The sequence below is a fragment of the Lampetra planeri genome, chromosome 74, assembly GCF_965212315.1.
Source record: "Lampetra planeri chromosome 74, kcLamPlan1.2.h2, whole genome shotgun sequence".
Lineage (NCBI taxonomy): Eukaryota > Metazoa > Chordata > Hyperoartia > Petromyzontiformes > Petromyzontidae > Lampetra > Lampetra planeri.
The window spans coordinates 118561-132866 of NC_136179.1; the positions used below are offsets into that span (position 1 = coordinate 118561).

General features: G+C 54.7%; 1 protein-coding gene across 6 annotated transcripts in view; it reads left to right on the forward strand.

Moving 5' to 3' along the window:
- LOC144737856 (uncharacterized) overlaps positions 1-14306 on the forward strand; it is a 55552-nt gene that overhangs the window by 14614 nt on the left and 26632 nt on the right. For all 6 annotated transcript variants that reach the window (XM_078620729.1, XM_078620724.1, XM_078620727.1 and 3 more), the window contains one exon: positions 1-14306. This exon is cut by the window's right edge and continues 26632 nt beyond it. In XM_078620729.1, the coding sequence (XP_078476855.1) occupies positions 5796-7214 (1419 nt within the window). In that variant the 5' untranslated portion in view covers positions 1-5795 and the 3' untranslated portion in view covers positions 7215-14306.

Below are 14306 nucleotides of genomic sequence, written 5' to 3' on the forward strand. Positions count from 1 at the left end.
CCTCCCCATTCCCCCCTCTGCCACTCAAGCCCCTCTCCGCGGCGTCTATCACATGGAGCGCGGTCGCTCACCGCAGCCCGCCACCAAGAGGCACCAGTGCGGGCTGTGTCCCTACAGCACAGATCACCTGGGCAGCATGACGATCCACCAGAGGACGCACACAGGCGAAAGGCCCTTCGCGTGCGCCTCCTGTGGAAAGACCTTCACGACTTCCTGGAACCTCCAGAACCACAAGAGGAAGCATACGGGCGAGAAGCCCTTCAAGTGCGATGCCTGCGGGAAGGCGTTCTCCGAATCGGGCCACCTCGACAAGCACCGGAGGACACACACGGGTGAGAGGCCCTTCGCATGCGCCCTATGCGGCAAGGCCTTTGGGACCGCCTGGAATCTCCGCATCCATGAGAGGAAGCACACAGGTGAGAAGCCCTATGAGTGCAATGCCTGTGGCCGGGCTTTCTCCGAGTCGGGCCACCTGGACAAGCACCGGGCGACGCATGCGGCCGAGAGGCCCTTCAAGTGCGACACCTGCGGCCGGGCATTTGCGCAGGCGCGCTACCTGAAAAGCCACCGAGCGACGCATGCGGCAGACCGGCCGTTCGAGTGCAGCGCGTGCGGCAAGACGTTCACGCTCGCGCGCTACCTCGACCGCCATCGGAGCCGCCACGCCAAGAAGGGGGGGAGGAAAAGGCGTGGGAGGAGTGGCCGGGGGGTCACCGCGACCCGGCAAGCCGAAGGGAGCGCCGGCTCTGGAACGTGGCCAACGGAGCAACAGCAACGACTCGGAGGCTCCACACATGAACGGGAATGCAGAGGCTGGAGCCCTCCCTTCTCGTCCACTCTGTCGGCAGTCATAGTGAAGCAGGAGCACGAGGGAAGCGAAAGCGACAAGGGATGTCCTCCCCCCGATCTCGCGGCACAAAACGGGGAGAGCGGAGGAGCAGGAGGAGGAAGAATGCCTAGCTTCGATACTTGGCCGGGCGTGAAGGTGGAATATGCAACGTCCCCGAGAAGCGACAGTAAAGGCGGCGGTGGCGTGAAGCTGGAGGATGAGACATCGGACACGTGGGGATACATTTAACTATTAAACTATTTTTGTTTTACAAAGTAAGGCCCACTGAGCTATTTAGCTTTTTTTCGAAAGCAACCTGGCCATCAATGATAGCCAAACCATCTGGCTTATCACGTGGAAATGTATTGCAGGGAAAAAAACTGGAGCCCCCAGAGAAAATCTACATGATGACGGCGAGAGAGAAATGCAAACTCCATATATACGGGCATCAGCGTTTGGATAGAACCCACGACTTCTTGTATACCGGGCGAGGTCGTTAACGGCTCGCTAATGTATCACCCAAATGAATGAGCGAGCGCTGCAACTGTCCCTTCCACCGAAGTGGAGGAGAGACTGGAGAGGATGCGTGTAATGTTGAGGATGAGATGTGGGTGACTGTAATGATGGTGGTGAGGGTTATCGATTTAGCCAGGAAATTCTGCGTTAGCATGTTTGACTGACGGCAGTTGCATTCTGTTTGTGCATCTGTGTGTTTTTTGCTGTAGGGGAGTGCTATGAACCCGGCGACCCTGGTTCGATTCCCACTCTCACGGTCAACACCAGTGATGATTATACTGAACTAGTCATGAGCCCCCCCAAGGTCCACTCAGCCTCAAATGAGTGCCTGGTGCAGTGTGTAAACATCGCCACGAGAGAGACAAAGGTGTTCCGGTGTGGTGCTGTCCACCCCCCACCCCCTTATGTGCCATGCCGGCCTACATAGGTGCTAGCTAACAGCACTGTCTGTTAAAGGCTACATGGGGGTGTGGGGGAATCTTTATTACAGTAGAACCTCTGGTCACGTTCACTTCTGACCACGACCAAATCGGGTTACGACCAAAAAATTCACAAAATTTTTTAATCTGGTCATGAACACAAACTCGGGTGGCGATCAAACACGACCGCGGCCGATTTCCCCTTCCGCGCCATTTTTTTTTGTAAGCGCCAAATTTCCTGTTGTTTGTTTACAATGTTTTTACATTGTTTGTTTACACACAACACAAAGCGTAACAGTTATGTATATAACTTTTGTTATATAAAATTCCTAGAAAGATATTTATTTTGTAAGTGTAATCATACCCCTCCCCCCTCATTCAAGCCATTGAGTACGTAAATCGCTAACATAAGAATCCGTTAATCTCTTCTCGAATCATTCATACGATGATGCGGTGAAGTAAACGTTCATACGATATTACCCTGAATGCTTCCAAAAACAATACTGTACCCAAATATTACTGTTAACTTACTTTCAATAGGAGCATGAATTGCTCATATGAATATTCTCTCTCTCAGAATCGACCGACTGATGTAGCAGACGAAACAATCATCTTGTTTTAAACCTTGACGCGGCAATGTTAGTTTTCTCTGTTCAAGGTTTTCTCAGTGTTATTCAATGTTTTTACATTTAGTTTACTATTACACTGTGAATTCTATGGCATAATTAACTATTTTGTGCTTAAAAATCTTTAAAAAATATATTTACATACAGTTCGTTGGAGTCTGGAATGGATTAATCGTATTTATATACAATCCAATGGGGAAATTAGGTTCGAGTCACGACCAAATCGGGTTGCGACCAAAGTTATGGAACGAATTATGGTCGTGACCAGAGGTTCTACTGTATTGTATTTAGCTATTCGGAGGGGGAACACAAGAACACGGAGGAAACCCATGCAGAACAGGGGGAGAACATACAACTATATACAGAGTGGGTGCCAAAATATAAATAAAATTGATATGCGGATGACAAGTCTCCTCGCCACGGTGGCAATGTGCTAAGGACCTCACCTGATATACAGAAGGTGGTGGGTTGACGCTGACAATGCCTGTTTATTTTTGCAAATCTCTCCCCGAGTCATGTGGTTTTTTCTCCGGGCCCTCCGGGTTTTCCCTCGAGAATAATAGGCAACTTCGTTGAGCTATCATTTCTGATAGCCAGGTTGCTTCTTGACAAAGAGCTATATAGCTCAGTGGGCCTTATATGATAAAATAAAAAGTTTAGTTTTTAGTTTTGTTCATCTCTTCAAGTGGAGGGTCCTTGCCTGTAAACTTGTAAATTCACCAGCTTGGATTCAAGCAAAGCCTGATGAGACTGATGATGGGTGATTGAGTGAATAAGGGCACTGTGACAGTGCCAATGACTGTAGATGCCTGAGATTCGATCTCAGGACATGGTAACAGTGTCAGTATGTATATATTTACGTTAAACCTTTTTCGCACCGTACATAGCCAACCGTGCTAATCACACAATAAGCAGTTGTAAGGAAAAAATGTTTCATTAAAATTTTTACAATGCATTGCTTCAGTCGCTTCCTAATATCAGAAGGAAGAGTGTTCCAGACGGCCACACAAACGCATCTGAAAGCGCATGATGCGGTGACCATCTTTATTGCATAGCCAAAAACGCTGCTGCTGTGATGATGACTGGAGTTTGCGTGATGGTGGTTTATGCACCTTGATGAAATCAACAAGGTATTGTGGTTCATTTGTGGCAATCACTTTTTGTGTGTGTGTAGTGAGTCCAACTGAGTCGCAGACGTTGTCTTAGGGAGCAACACGTTTTATTTAAACGATTTGCACAACATACTCCAGGCTATTAACACAACACACTCTCGGGTGGTGACCACCCAACTAACCACGCTACAGCAGAACTAGACACGGTTCCGCTATCCCGGTCCGGACCACAAGCTGGAGGCTTCTTCAAGCTTGATGGGGCTGGCTCCGCCTCTCGCCCCGCCCACCTTCTCAATCTCTCTCGCCCTTGCCCGAAGGCTCTCAAGCCCCCACTAGGGCTGGTACTACACCACGTGTCCGGGGTGTACACACAACAGGATACATCCCGCCGTGGCCTCGCAGGCCCGGCACCACAGTGACATTCCCAGTCACTACATGTGTAAATGAGTGCAACCTTAAACTAGAGTACCAGGAACAGGAGACACCTCGAAGTGCCTATCCCCAGTCAAGCTCAGAATTGCAACATTGCCACTTCTGCAACCCTGCTTGTTCTTATACAAGGCATTTTGAATCCTGCAAGTGTGCGATTCTGGAAAATTGCCTGAAATATCACAGTATTCAAACTGTAAATGTGGGTTTACTCTACAAAACACCAGTGTGCTAATGGCGTAATTTATTGGCACGTTTTGTTTGTGACGAACTTGACTAATTGTGTAGGGTAGTGGTGGATTAATGACATTTATATTTACGTGATCTAACCTAAACCATTTTTTTGGGGTGTGCGATCTCTGCACCTTGCCTGGCCATGTAAACACATTTTTTTTTATATTTTTTATTTTACCAGGTGAGGCCCACCAGGTGTCTTGGAGACCTGAGATCATTAGCATGGTTGGCTACGTATGGTGTGAAGGAAGTTCAACCTCCATAGTTTTACATTCCTGCTTACTTGACTGAGCTCTAGAGTCTAGACTTTGATCACTCGCTATTAGGACCGTGTTTATCTGGTCATAACCTGAGCAAGTACCTTTTGCTGCCGTTAACGTTGATCTAATTGTAACCTAAGCAACGCACGTATGTACAGGCAGCTCCCGATTACCATGATGCGTTCTTGAAAATGTTATAGGGAGGTGAAATCGTGTTAATCGAACACTAATTTCCATTAATAAAGAATGTAAATAGGAGTTACGTTCCAAGCTCCCAACTCGATCGACAAATGTATCTTTATTCCTCATTTATTATGAGTGTAAGTTGGTTAATGCGTATTTTGTTGCATTTTTATGTATGTTTATGCATGTGTAGTGGTGGTTTTGACGCGCGCCGACTGTGACAGTGATGGATCATGGGGCGGCACGGGGTGCGGGGTTGGGCACGCGTTGTGGGCGTGGTATGGACGCGCACGCCGGAGTGACGGATGACGGGGCGGCGCGGCGTGGGTGGTGAGGCGCGCTGAGATGTGGGAAAACAGGATCGTAGCCAGCGCCCAGTGATTGGTCAAATAGGATGGGTGCTCTCAGCGACGTCCGCAGGTGGGGTATAAAGGGGGACGCGCGAGAGCACTCGGGGTTGTTAACCAGTTGAAGATCGAAGACGGAGTTGAAGACGTAGTGCCCCGAGACCCCTAGTCCCGCCGTCCTTGTAGGGACCGGGGCCCTGTGTGGCTCGGAGGCGAGACTGGGGGACCCATGGTCCGACGCCCATGTGGGTCGGGACTGGGGGACCCACAGTCGAGACGGACACCCCGGCAGGGTGTGTCCCGAGTAGCTCAGTGGGCGTTAGTCGCCAGAGTAGCTAAGTGGGTGTTGGTCACCCGAGTGGCTCAGTTGGCGTTAGTCGCCAGAGTAGCTAAGTGGGTGTTGGTCACCCGAGTAGCTAAGTGGGTGTTGGTCACCCGAGTAGCTCAGTGGGCGTTAGTCGCCAGAGTAGCTAAGTGGGTGTTGGTCACCCGAGTAGCTCAGTGGGTGTTAGTCACCCGAGTAGCTAAGTGGGTGTTAGTCACCCGAGTAACCAAGTGGGTGTTAGTCACCCGAGTAGCTAAGTGGGTGTTAGTCACCCGAGTAACCAAGTGGGTGTTAGTCACCCGAGTAGCTAAGTGGGTGTTAGTCACCCGAGTAACCAAGTGGGTGTTAGTCACCCGAGTAACCAAGTGGGTGTTAGTCACCCGAGATACTACAGTGGGTGTTAGTCGCCCGTGAACCGAAGTTGGTGAAATAAAGAGTGTGCTACCCGTGAAGTCGTCTCCCGCCGAGTTACTACATTACAACTGGCGTCATAAGTAAACCTGTCTTCAAGAAGAATGGATACTAGGAAGACTACCCGTACCCACGAGCGAGATCGGGAAGACGACGGCGTACCGGAGACACCAACCTCGGGAGGAGAGGACGAGGAGTTGCCGCCGATGCAGCACTTCGCGGCGATGGCCGACGCTCAGCTCGCCTCCGACACCAGCCTACAGGACGCACACTCTCGCCTGGCGGAGTTGCTGCTCGCCGCCGCTGCAGTTTTGGCGGAGATCTCCGTTCCAGCGGGCGGAGGGACGGCTGCGGGGTTGGAGGAGGCGGCGCGGCTGGAGGGTTCCCGCCAGAAGGCGCTTCGCGCCAAAAGTTTTGAAGTTGGCGCCGTTTTTGAGGGACCGCCATTGTTTGGCGGGAAGCGGGGACACCACGTGGCCGGAGATCTCCACTCAGCGCGGCCCGCGTCATCGGCGCGCGCCGGAGCTCTCCAGGGTGCGACTGCTGACAGAGCCGACATTTTGTACAACCGCAGTGGCGCGGGGGAAAATCGTTCCGACGACGACGACCGAGTCCTCCAGCAACGATTGCCCGCGCTGTCGGCGTTCAAGGCAGACGGAGGCGACTGGGGAGCCTTCCACCGAAGGTTCCTCGCACATCAAGAAATGTCGGGGTGGTCCGACACCACTGCCCTGCGCGCTCTGCCAGCGATGCTCGACGACGACGCGCTTGCAGCCTTCACATCGGCCCCAAGGTCGTCTCGCTCAACGCTCCAGGCCGCGTTACACCTGATGGCTAAGGTGTTCGGCCCGCCCTCGACCTGCCGCCACCAATTCTACGATCGGCGGAAGGTGGTTGGGGAAACAACGCTCGCCTATCGCACGGCGCTGCTCGCCTTGGCGGACGCAGCTTTTCCCCGCATGGACAAGGAGGGGAAGGACGCCATGGTGACGGAGCAGCTGCTGGCGTTGGCCCACGAGTTGGGAGTCCCCATCAATGTGGCAGACGAAATGTATATCTGCTCCCTGGCGATCACCACGAGTATTCACGCGTACGAGGTCCTCAAGCGCAAGCCGACGGTCGTCTGCAAATTGGCGGGGAACGCGGCACTGGCCGCCACGATCGCCGAGCCTCAGCCAGCTGCGGATCGGGAGCAGGCCTTCGTTGTATCGCGTCCGGGGGAGTGGAGAACGGGAGGTCGTTCACCCACACGTTCATCCCGCAAGCTGGAGCAACCGAAACCTACGACGTCCCTCGTCGTCTGCTACAACTGCGGCCTTCGGGGTCACGTCGCAGCCGGGTGCCGGGCCCCGCGTCAGCGCGCCACGGGACCACGTCGGGACGACGACCAGGCCCACAAGTCATCCCAACTAAACCCGGCAAGTCGCGGCACCTCACACGCCCGGTGCACATACGCGGCACGTTCGGGTCACCGCTTGGCGGTGGGGGGTCCGCGGCTGGGTGCCGGGGGTTCACTTCGGTGAGGGGGGTCCGTACACGGCCCGCAAGCAGTCGAATGGTCCGAATTGGCCCACAGGATAGTGGCTGCGTCGGCCGGGTCGTCCGTGGTAACGGGGTTTATTGACGGGGTTGAGGTCCGGGTGCTTGTGGACACGGGTGCGTCGGCCACTATCATTTCGGACCTTATTTATAACATTCTTCCCGTCCAAAGTCGACCCCTTCTGCCTGTGGACGTGCCATTTTATGCGGCGAATGGGGGATCCCTGGGAATCATCGGCCAGATTCGGGCGACTATTTGCATTGGTGACATCAAATTGGCGGGCCCTGTTTTTGTATCATCATCGCTGGCCGTTCCTTGTTTGCTAGGTACGGACTTTTTGCCCAAAATGCCCATCAAAATTCTCATAGATCAGGCCTGCATTGAGCTTCCATCGGGACGGCGGGTTGAGTTCTTGACGAGCCCTACCAAAATACGCACGGTTTGTGCGACGGTGCAGGCGCTGGTAACTCAGACTGTACGGGTGCCCCCGGGATCGCAAATGTTGGTACCCCTTCGGTTGAGGAAACCACTCGGGGTGGGTGCGGGGGCACAGGGAGTACTGTTGGGGCCGTCTAACAGGGCCAAAAGTGGCCTCGACTTGGCGGTAGCTCAAACCATGGTGAGAGGGGACAGTGAGCCGTTCGTAATGGTCCTGAATACGGGGTCGCGGCCGGCCATAATTACGCAGGGAACGGTGCTGGCTCACGCCGCGCCGCTACCCGTTGAGGAACAGCTCGCTGCTCACGCCGATTTCAGTGTCGAGTCGCATCCTCCAAGTGATGAGGGGACAGAGTGGTTGGACTCGTTGTGTGCCGGGTCTGCTAACTTGTCCAAGGTGCAATTGGGAGCATTGAGGGGTTTGCTACTCGAGTTTGCTGACGTGTTCAGCAGACATAAGTACGATATCGGCTGCACAGACCTGTTGCGCCACCACATAGCTACGGGGGACGCGGCCCCTATTCGACAGAATCCCTTCCGGCTCAGCCCAGCCGAGAAGGAGCATGTGCAGTCGGCGGTTAATGATATGTTGGCGGCCGACATCATTTCGCCCTCTTCTAGTCCGTGGGGTGCTCCTATTGTCCTAGTTAAAAAACAGGACGGGTCTTTGCGGTTCTGTGTCGATTTCTGCCGCTTAAACAAAATCTCGATGGCGGATGCGTATCCGCTCCCCAGAATGGATGAGTCGCTGGATGCCTTGGCGGGAGCACAGTTTTTTTCCACACTCGATCTGCTTTCCGGATTTTGGCAATTGCCCCTCGATAACGAATCTAAACCTAAAACCGCTTTCCGGACACCTGGTGGCCTATTTGAATTCAACCGGTTGCCCATGGGCTTACATTCCGCTCCCGCCACGTTCCAGAGACTCATGGAATTGGTTTTGTCGGGCCTCCAATGGGATACCTGTTTGATTTATCTCGACGATATCATCGTCTTCAGTCGGACTTTTGAGGAGCACCTCCAGCGACTGAGAGCGGTGTTCCTCAGGATGCGTTCCGCTAAGCTTAAATTTAAACCGGCTAAATGTTTTCTGCTTCGGGAATCGGTCAGGTATTTGGGCCATATCGTGAGTCGTTCAGGGATCTCGACAGACCCTGCTAAGACGCACTGCGTCAGCTCATGGCCAACGCCAACCTCGGTCACGGAGGTTCGCAGTTTTATTGGTTTCGCCTCCTATTACCGTCGGTTTGTCAAGCAGTTTGCCACCATAGCCAGGCCCCTGCATGCTTTGACGGCTAAGGGTGTGCGGTTTCACTGGGGGGCGGAAGAGGAGGCTGCGTTCTGCTCCCTTCGTGACGCCTTGGTGCAGGCTCCCCCCTTGTGTTACCCCGATTTCACACAACCGTTTTTGCTTGACACAGATGCCAGCAACACGGGTATCGGGGGGGTGCTCTCACAGGTGGTCGGGGGGGTTGAACGGGTGGTCGCCTACGGTAGTAGAGTTCTTTCCCCCGCCGAACAACGCTATTGCGTGACTCGTCGTGAATTGTTAGCGATTGTGTTTTTTACACAGCAATTCAGGCCGTATCTTTACGGCCGTCATTTTACGGTCCGTACGGACCATGCGGCTCTACAATACGCTATGCGCGTGGCACAGCCATCGGGCCAATTGTCCCGATGGTTAGAGGTCCTTCAGGACTACCAATTCACGACGATTTACCGCAAGGGATTGCGACACTCAAATGCGGACGCCTTGTCGCGGTTGCCACCGGGCACGGACTGCGCATGTTTGTTGGGATCGGCGCGGTGCAAACCCCCGGTCGCCGACACCCCGGGAGTTGCGCTCGCCGCCGACACCTCGGGAGTCGACGCCCCCACGGGGAGGGATTCGCTGTTGTCGTTGCCCCTCATTGAGTGGGGCCGTCTCCAAATGTCCGACAGCTCCCTACTTACGCTACGTCGAAAAGTTGGCGCTCCCGAGGTAGGGGATGCGCGGGTCGGTTCCTGGGTGTGCAGACAGGGCCTTTTGATGAAGTGGGACAACATGTCCCGGCGTCACGTGCTCGTTGTGCCTGTTGCTATGCGGGGTAGGGTCGTTCTGGCAGCTCATGAACGGCTCATGCATCTGGGTTTTCACAAAACGCTCGCCCTAATCCAGCGAGACTATTATTGGCCGGGGATGGGTAACGACGTGGCGAACATTCTTAAGGGATGCGTAGGGTGCGCCAAAAGAAAACCGCCACCATTGGCAGCTAATCCACCGCTGCAATCCATTCAAGTTTCGCGCACAAACGAATTGGTTGCGTTGGACATCTTGGGGCCCTTTCCTGCTACACCGAGGGGAAATAGGTTCCTGCTGGTTGGCGTAGAATACTTCACCCGATGGCCCATGGCATGGCCACTCGCCAACCAGTCGGCTGCAGCGGTGGCGGACGCCTTCGTCCAGGGTTATGTTTTGGACAAGGGCGCCCCCGAACGCTTGCTGACGGATCAAGGAAAGAATTTTTCGAGCGTTTTGTTGCGCGAGGTGTGCGACCTGTTGGGTACAAAGAAAGTGCGTACTTCCCCCTACCACCCGCAGACTGACGGGATGGTTGAGAGTCTGAACAGGACGATTACGTCTATGTTGTGCCAACAGGTCTGCGACGATCAGGTTGATTGGGACTTACAGGTGCCGGGGGTACTCGCGGCCTATCGAATGGCCCCTCATGCGGCGACGGGGTTTTCCCCATTTTTTCTTATGTATGGGCGGGAGGCCGATCCGGCCATGGACGTCCAACTGGGGATTTCCCAGCCACGTGCAAAATCAAAATTGGCAGACCACATCAAATTTAATATCGCCAAATTGACTGAAGCGCGGGAGGCGGCGAGGTTGAATTTGCGGTCTCGGCAAATCGCGAACGAGAGATTGCATGGGCGGAGGGTGCATACGCATGATTGGAAACCAGGCGATAAGGCCTGGCTGCATTGTCCACATGCACCGTTGGCTACGTCCCCCAAATTGTTGAGACCTTGGAGGGGACCGGTGGAAATTGTGCGGGTTGCACGACCCCAGAGTATACAGATTAAATGGGAAAAACGCCGTTGGTACGTGCACCCCTCCCGACTGAAGCCCTATGCGGCACCGTGTGACCCCGTTCTGTGCCGTAACGACCGGGCGTGTGATGTGACCGTCGACTTGGGGAGGGAGGTGTTGCAGGCTGATCCTCACGTGTCTCCACCTGACCCACCCCCAGGTGCCTCGGGCTTGACGGCTGCTGACCTTAGGGAACCTGAACCCCGCGGCACGCACGGGTCCTCGATGCCTGGCCAATGTCTTCCTGAACTGCCGGCACCACCGGACGTTCAACCGCGTCTGGTGCCGTACGACGGACCGGCAAGGCGGACTCGGGCTAGGGCACAACAATTTTCATGAAGACGGTTTTTTTTTCGACACCGAGCTCGCCCGGTGTTCCCCTCTGCCGGGGTAATGTCCCGTTGTAGGGACGCTCGGAAAGAATGGGACGCTGCACGAGTCGTGAGAAAGAAAAAAAAAAAAAAAAAAAAAATTTCCATTTATTTTTCTTTCTGCATACACATTGCTATTGTCACTCGCCGGATTGTATATATTGTTCTGTTGTCGCGGTGGCATTGGTTGATGGTTGCGGATGGTAGTGTTCGCGTTGTGTTGTGTTGTTACGTTAGTTGTTGTTCTTGTTGTTGTGTTGTGTTACGGGGCACACAGGGGGGTTTGTATATTTTTATAGCAGCTGGGTCGGCTGCGAGCTATGTGGTAGGGGGTGATGTAGTGGTGGTGTTGACGTGCGCCGACTGTGACAGTGATGGATCACGGGGCGGCGCGAGGTGCGGGGTTGGGCACGCGTTGTGGGCGTGGTGTGGACGCGCGCGCCGGGAGTGACAGATGACGGGGCGGCGCGGCGTGGGTGGTGAGGCACGCTGAGATGTGGGAAAACAGGATCGTAGCCAGCGCCCAGTGATTGGTCGAATAGGATGGGTGCTCGCAGCGACGTCCGCAGGTGGGGTATAAAGGGGGACGCGCGAGAGCACTCGGGGAGAGTTACCCAGTTGAAGACCAGAAGACGGAGTTGAAGACCTAGTGCCCCGAGACCCCTAGTCCCGCCGTCCTTGTAGGGACCGGGGCCCTGTGTGGCTCGGAGGCGAGACTGTGGGACCTGGGGTCCGACGCCCACGTGGGTCGGGCTGGGGACCCACAGTCAAGACGGACACCCCGGGCAGGGAGTGTCCAGAGTAGCTCAGTGGGCGTTAGTCGCCGAGTAGCTAAGTGGGTGTTGGTCACCCGAGTAGCTCAGTGGGCGTTAGTCGCCAGGGTAGCTAAGTGGGTGTTGGTCACCCGAGTAGCTCAGGGGGCGTTAGTCGCCAGGGTAGCTAAGTGGGTGTTGGTCACCCGAGTAGCTCAGTGGGCGTTAGTCGCCGAGTAGCTAAGTGGGTGTTGGTCACCCGAGTAGCTCAGTGGGCGTTAGTCGCCGAGTAGCTAAGTGGGTGTTGGTCACCCGAGTAGCTCAGTGGGCGTTAGTCGCCAGGGTAGCTAAGTGGGTGTTGGTCACCCGAGTAGCTACCCTGGCGACTAACGCCCACTGAGCTAAGTGGGTGTTTGTCACCCGAGATACTAAGTGGGTGTTAGTCACCTGTGAACGAGTTTGGTAAAATAAAGAGTGTGCTACCCGTGAAGTCGTCTCCCGCCGAGTTACTACATTACACTAGCACAGGATGATGCGGACACGTCGTCATTGCGGGCTGCGAGGCACATTCATGCCAATCTCATTTCCCAGCGGAGGAAGGCTAACAAGGCAGCTGCGAGACACACCGTGGCGGCGACCACTTCCGAATCTGAGGGGGCCTTCGCTGCAGACCGTTCTGCGGGATGGCGATCTGCCGAGCGACCGGCTCGGGATGTACCGAGCCACCGAGAGCAGCCCAAGTCTTTTGGAGCGCTCGTCGTGTGCTACAATTGTGGCCTCCGGGGCCACGTGGCGTCGGGATGCCGGGCTCCTCGACAGCGCGGAGCGAGACCTGGGGCTGCGGACGGCCCTCTTCACAAGCCTTCACAACATCCTCGGGCAAGTCGTGGCACCCCACATGTTCGGCCTGCATGCACACCCACTTTTCTCTCACATGGTCCGACACACGATTCTCGGGGTTTGGGTGCTGGTGCGTCGGGTCGCGGCTTGTCGAGGAGGGCGCTCCAACCGGGCCAATGGTCCGAGTTGGCTCACCAGGTTGTAGCTGCGTCGGCGGGGTCGTCCGTTGTTACTGGGCACATTGACGGGGTGGAGGTACGGGTACTGGTCGATACGGGAGCTTCGGCGACTATCATTTGGGATTTGATTTATAATATCCTACCCGTTCAAAGTCGCCCGTTGCTCCCTGTCGACATACCGTTTTACGCTGCGAACGGGGGCTCGTTAGGTATTATCGGCCAAATTCGAGCGCAAATTTCTATCGGGGACATTAAACTATCTGGCCGGGTGTTCGTCTCCTCCTCGCTGGCAATTCCGTGCCTGTTGGGGACGGACTTTTTGGCCAAATTGCCCATCAAAATTTTGATTGACCAGCGATGCATCGAGCTTCCATCGGGCCGACGTATAACGTTCCTGCCTTCCACCCCTGCCTTGCATACTGCCTGTGCTACGGTACAGGTGCTCGTTGCTCGAACGGTGCGCGTACCCCCGGGGGCACAGATGCTAGTGCCCCTGCGGTTGCGTCGACCGTTCGCTAAAGGGGTCTCTGACCGGGGCATTATGCTGGGACCGTCTAGGGCCGGGGTGAATGGGCCAGATCTGGTGACAGCCCAGACTATTGTTAAAGGGGATGAGGACCCGTTTATCGTGGTCCTCAATGTCGGGACACGGACGGCGGTGGTTTTGCAGGGTACCGTGTTCGCACATGCGGTTCCGGTACCTGCGGAAACGCCGATCATTGGCCAGGTGGCCACCGATTCTCAATCGCGACTGGCCTCAGACATTGACGAGGGTTGGCTGGAGGCGCTGTGTGCTGAGTCACCTGACCTGTCCGACGCACAACGTGCTAAATTGCGCACCCTATTGCGAGAATTTTCCGACGTCTTCAGTAAACATAAATACGATATCGAATGTACCAATTTGCTGCGCCACCATATTGACACCGGTGACAACGCTCCTATCCGCCAAAATCCTTTTCGGTTAAGTCCCGCCGAAAAGGATCATGTCAAATCTGCTGTAGATGACATGTTGGCTTCTGACATTATTTCTCCCTCAACCAGCCCTTGGGGTGCACCCATAGTATTGGTTAAAAAGCACGATGGGTCCCTAAGGTTCTGCGTAGATTTTCGGCGGTTAAATAAGATCTCAGTGGCCGATGCTTACCCGCTTCCTCGAATGGACGAGTCTCTGGCTGCCCTAGCGGGATCACGATTCTTCTCCACCTTGGATTTACTCTCAGCGTTTTGGCAACTACCCCTGGACGACGAATCCAAGCCCAAAACGGCTTTCCGAACGCCGCATGGCCTGTTCCAATTCAATCGGTTACCTATGGGGCTCCACTCCGCTCCCGCAACGTTCCAGCGCCTGATGGAATTGCTTCTCGCTGGCTTGCAATGGGAGGTGTGTTTGATTTACCTGGACGACGTTATCGTGTTCAG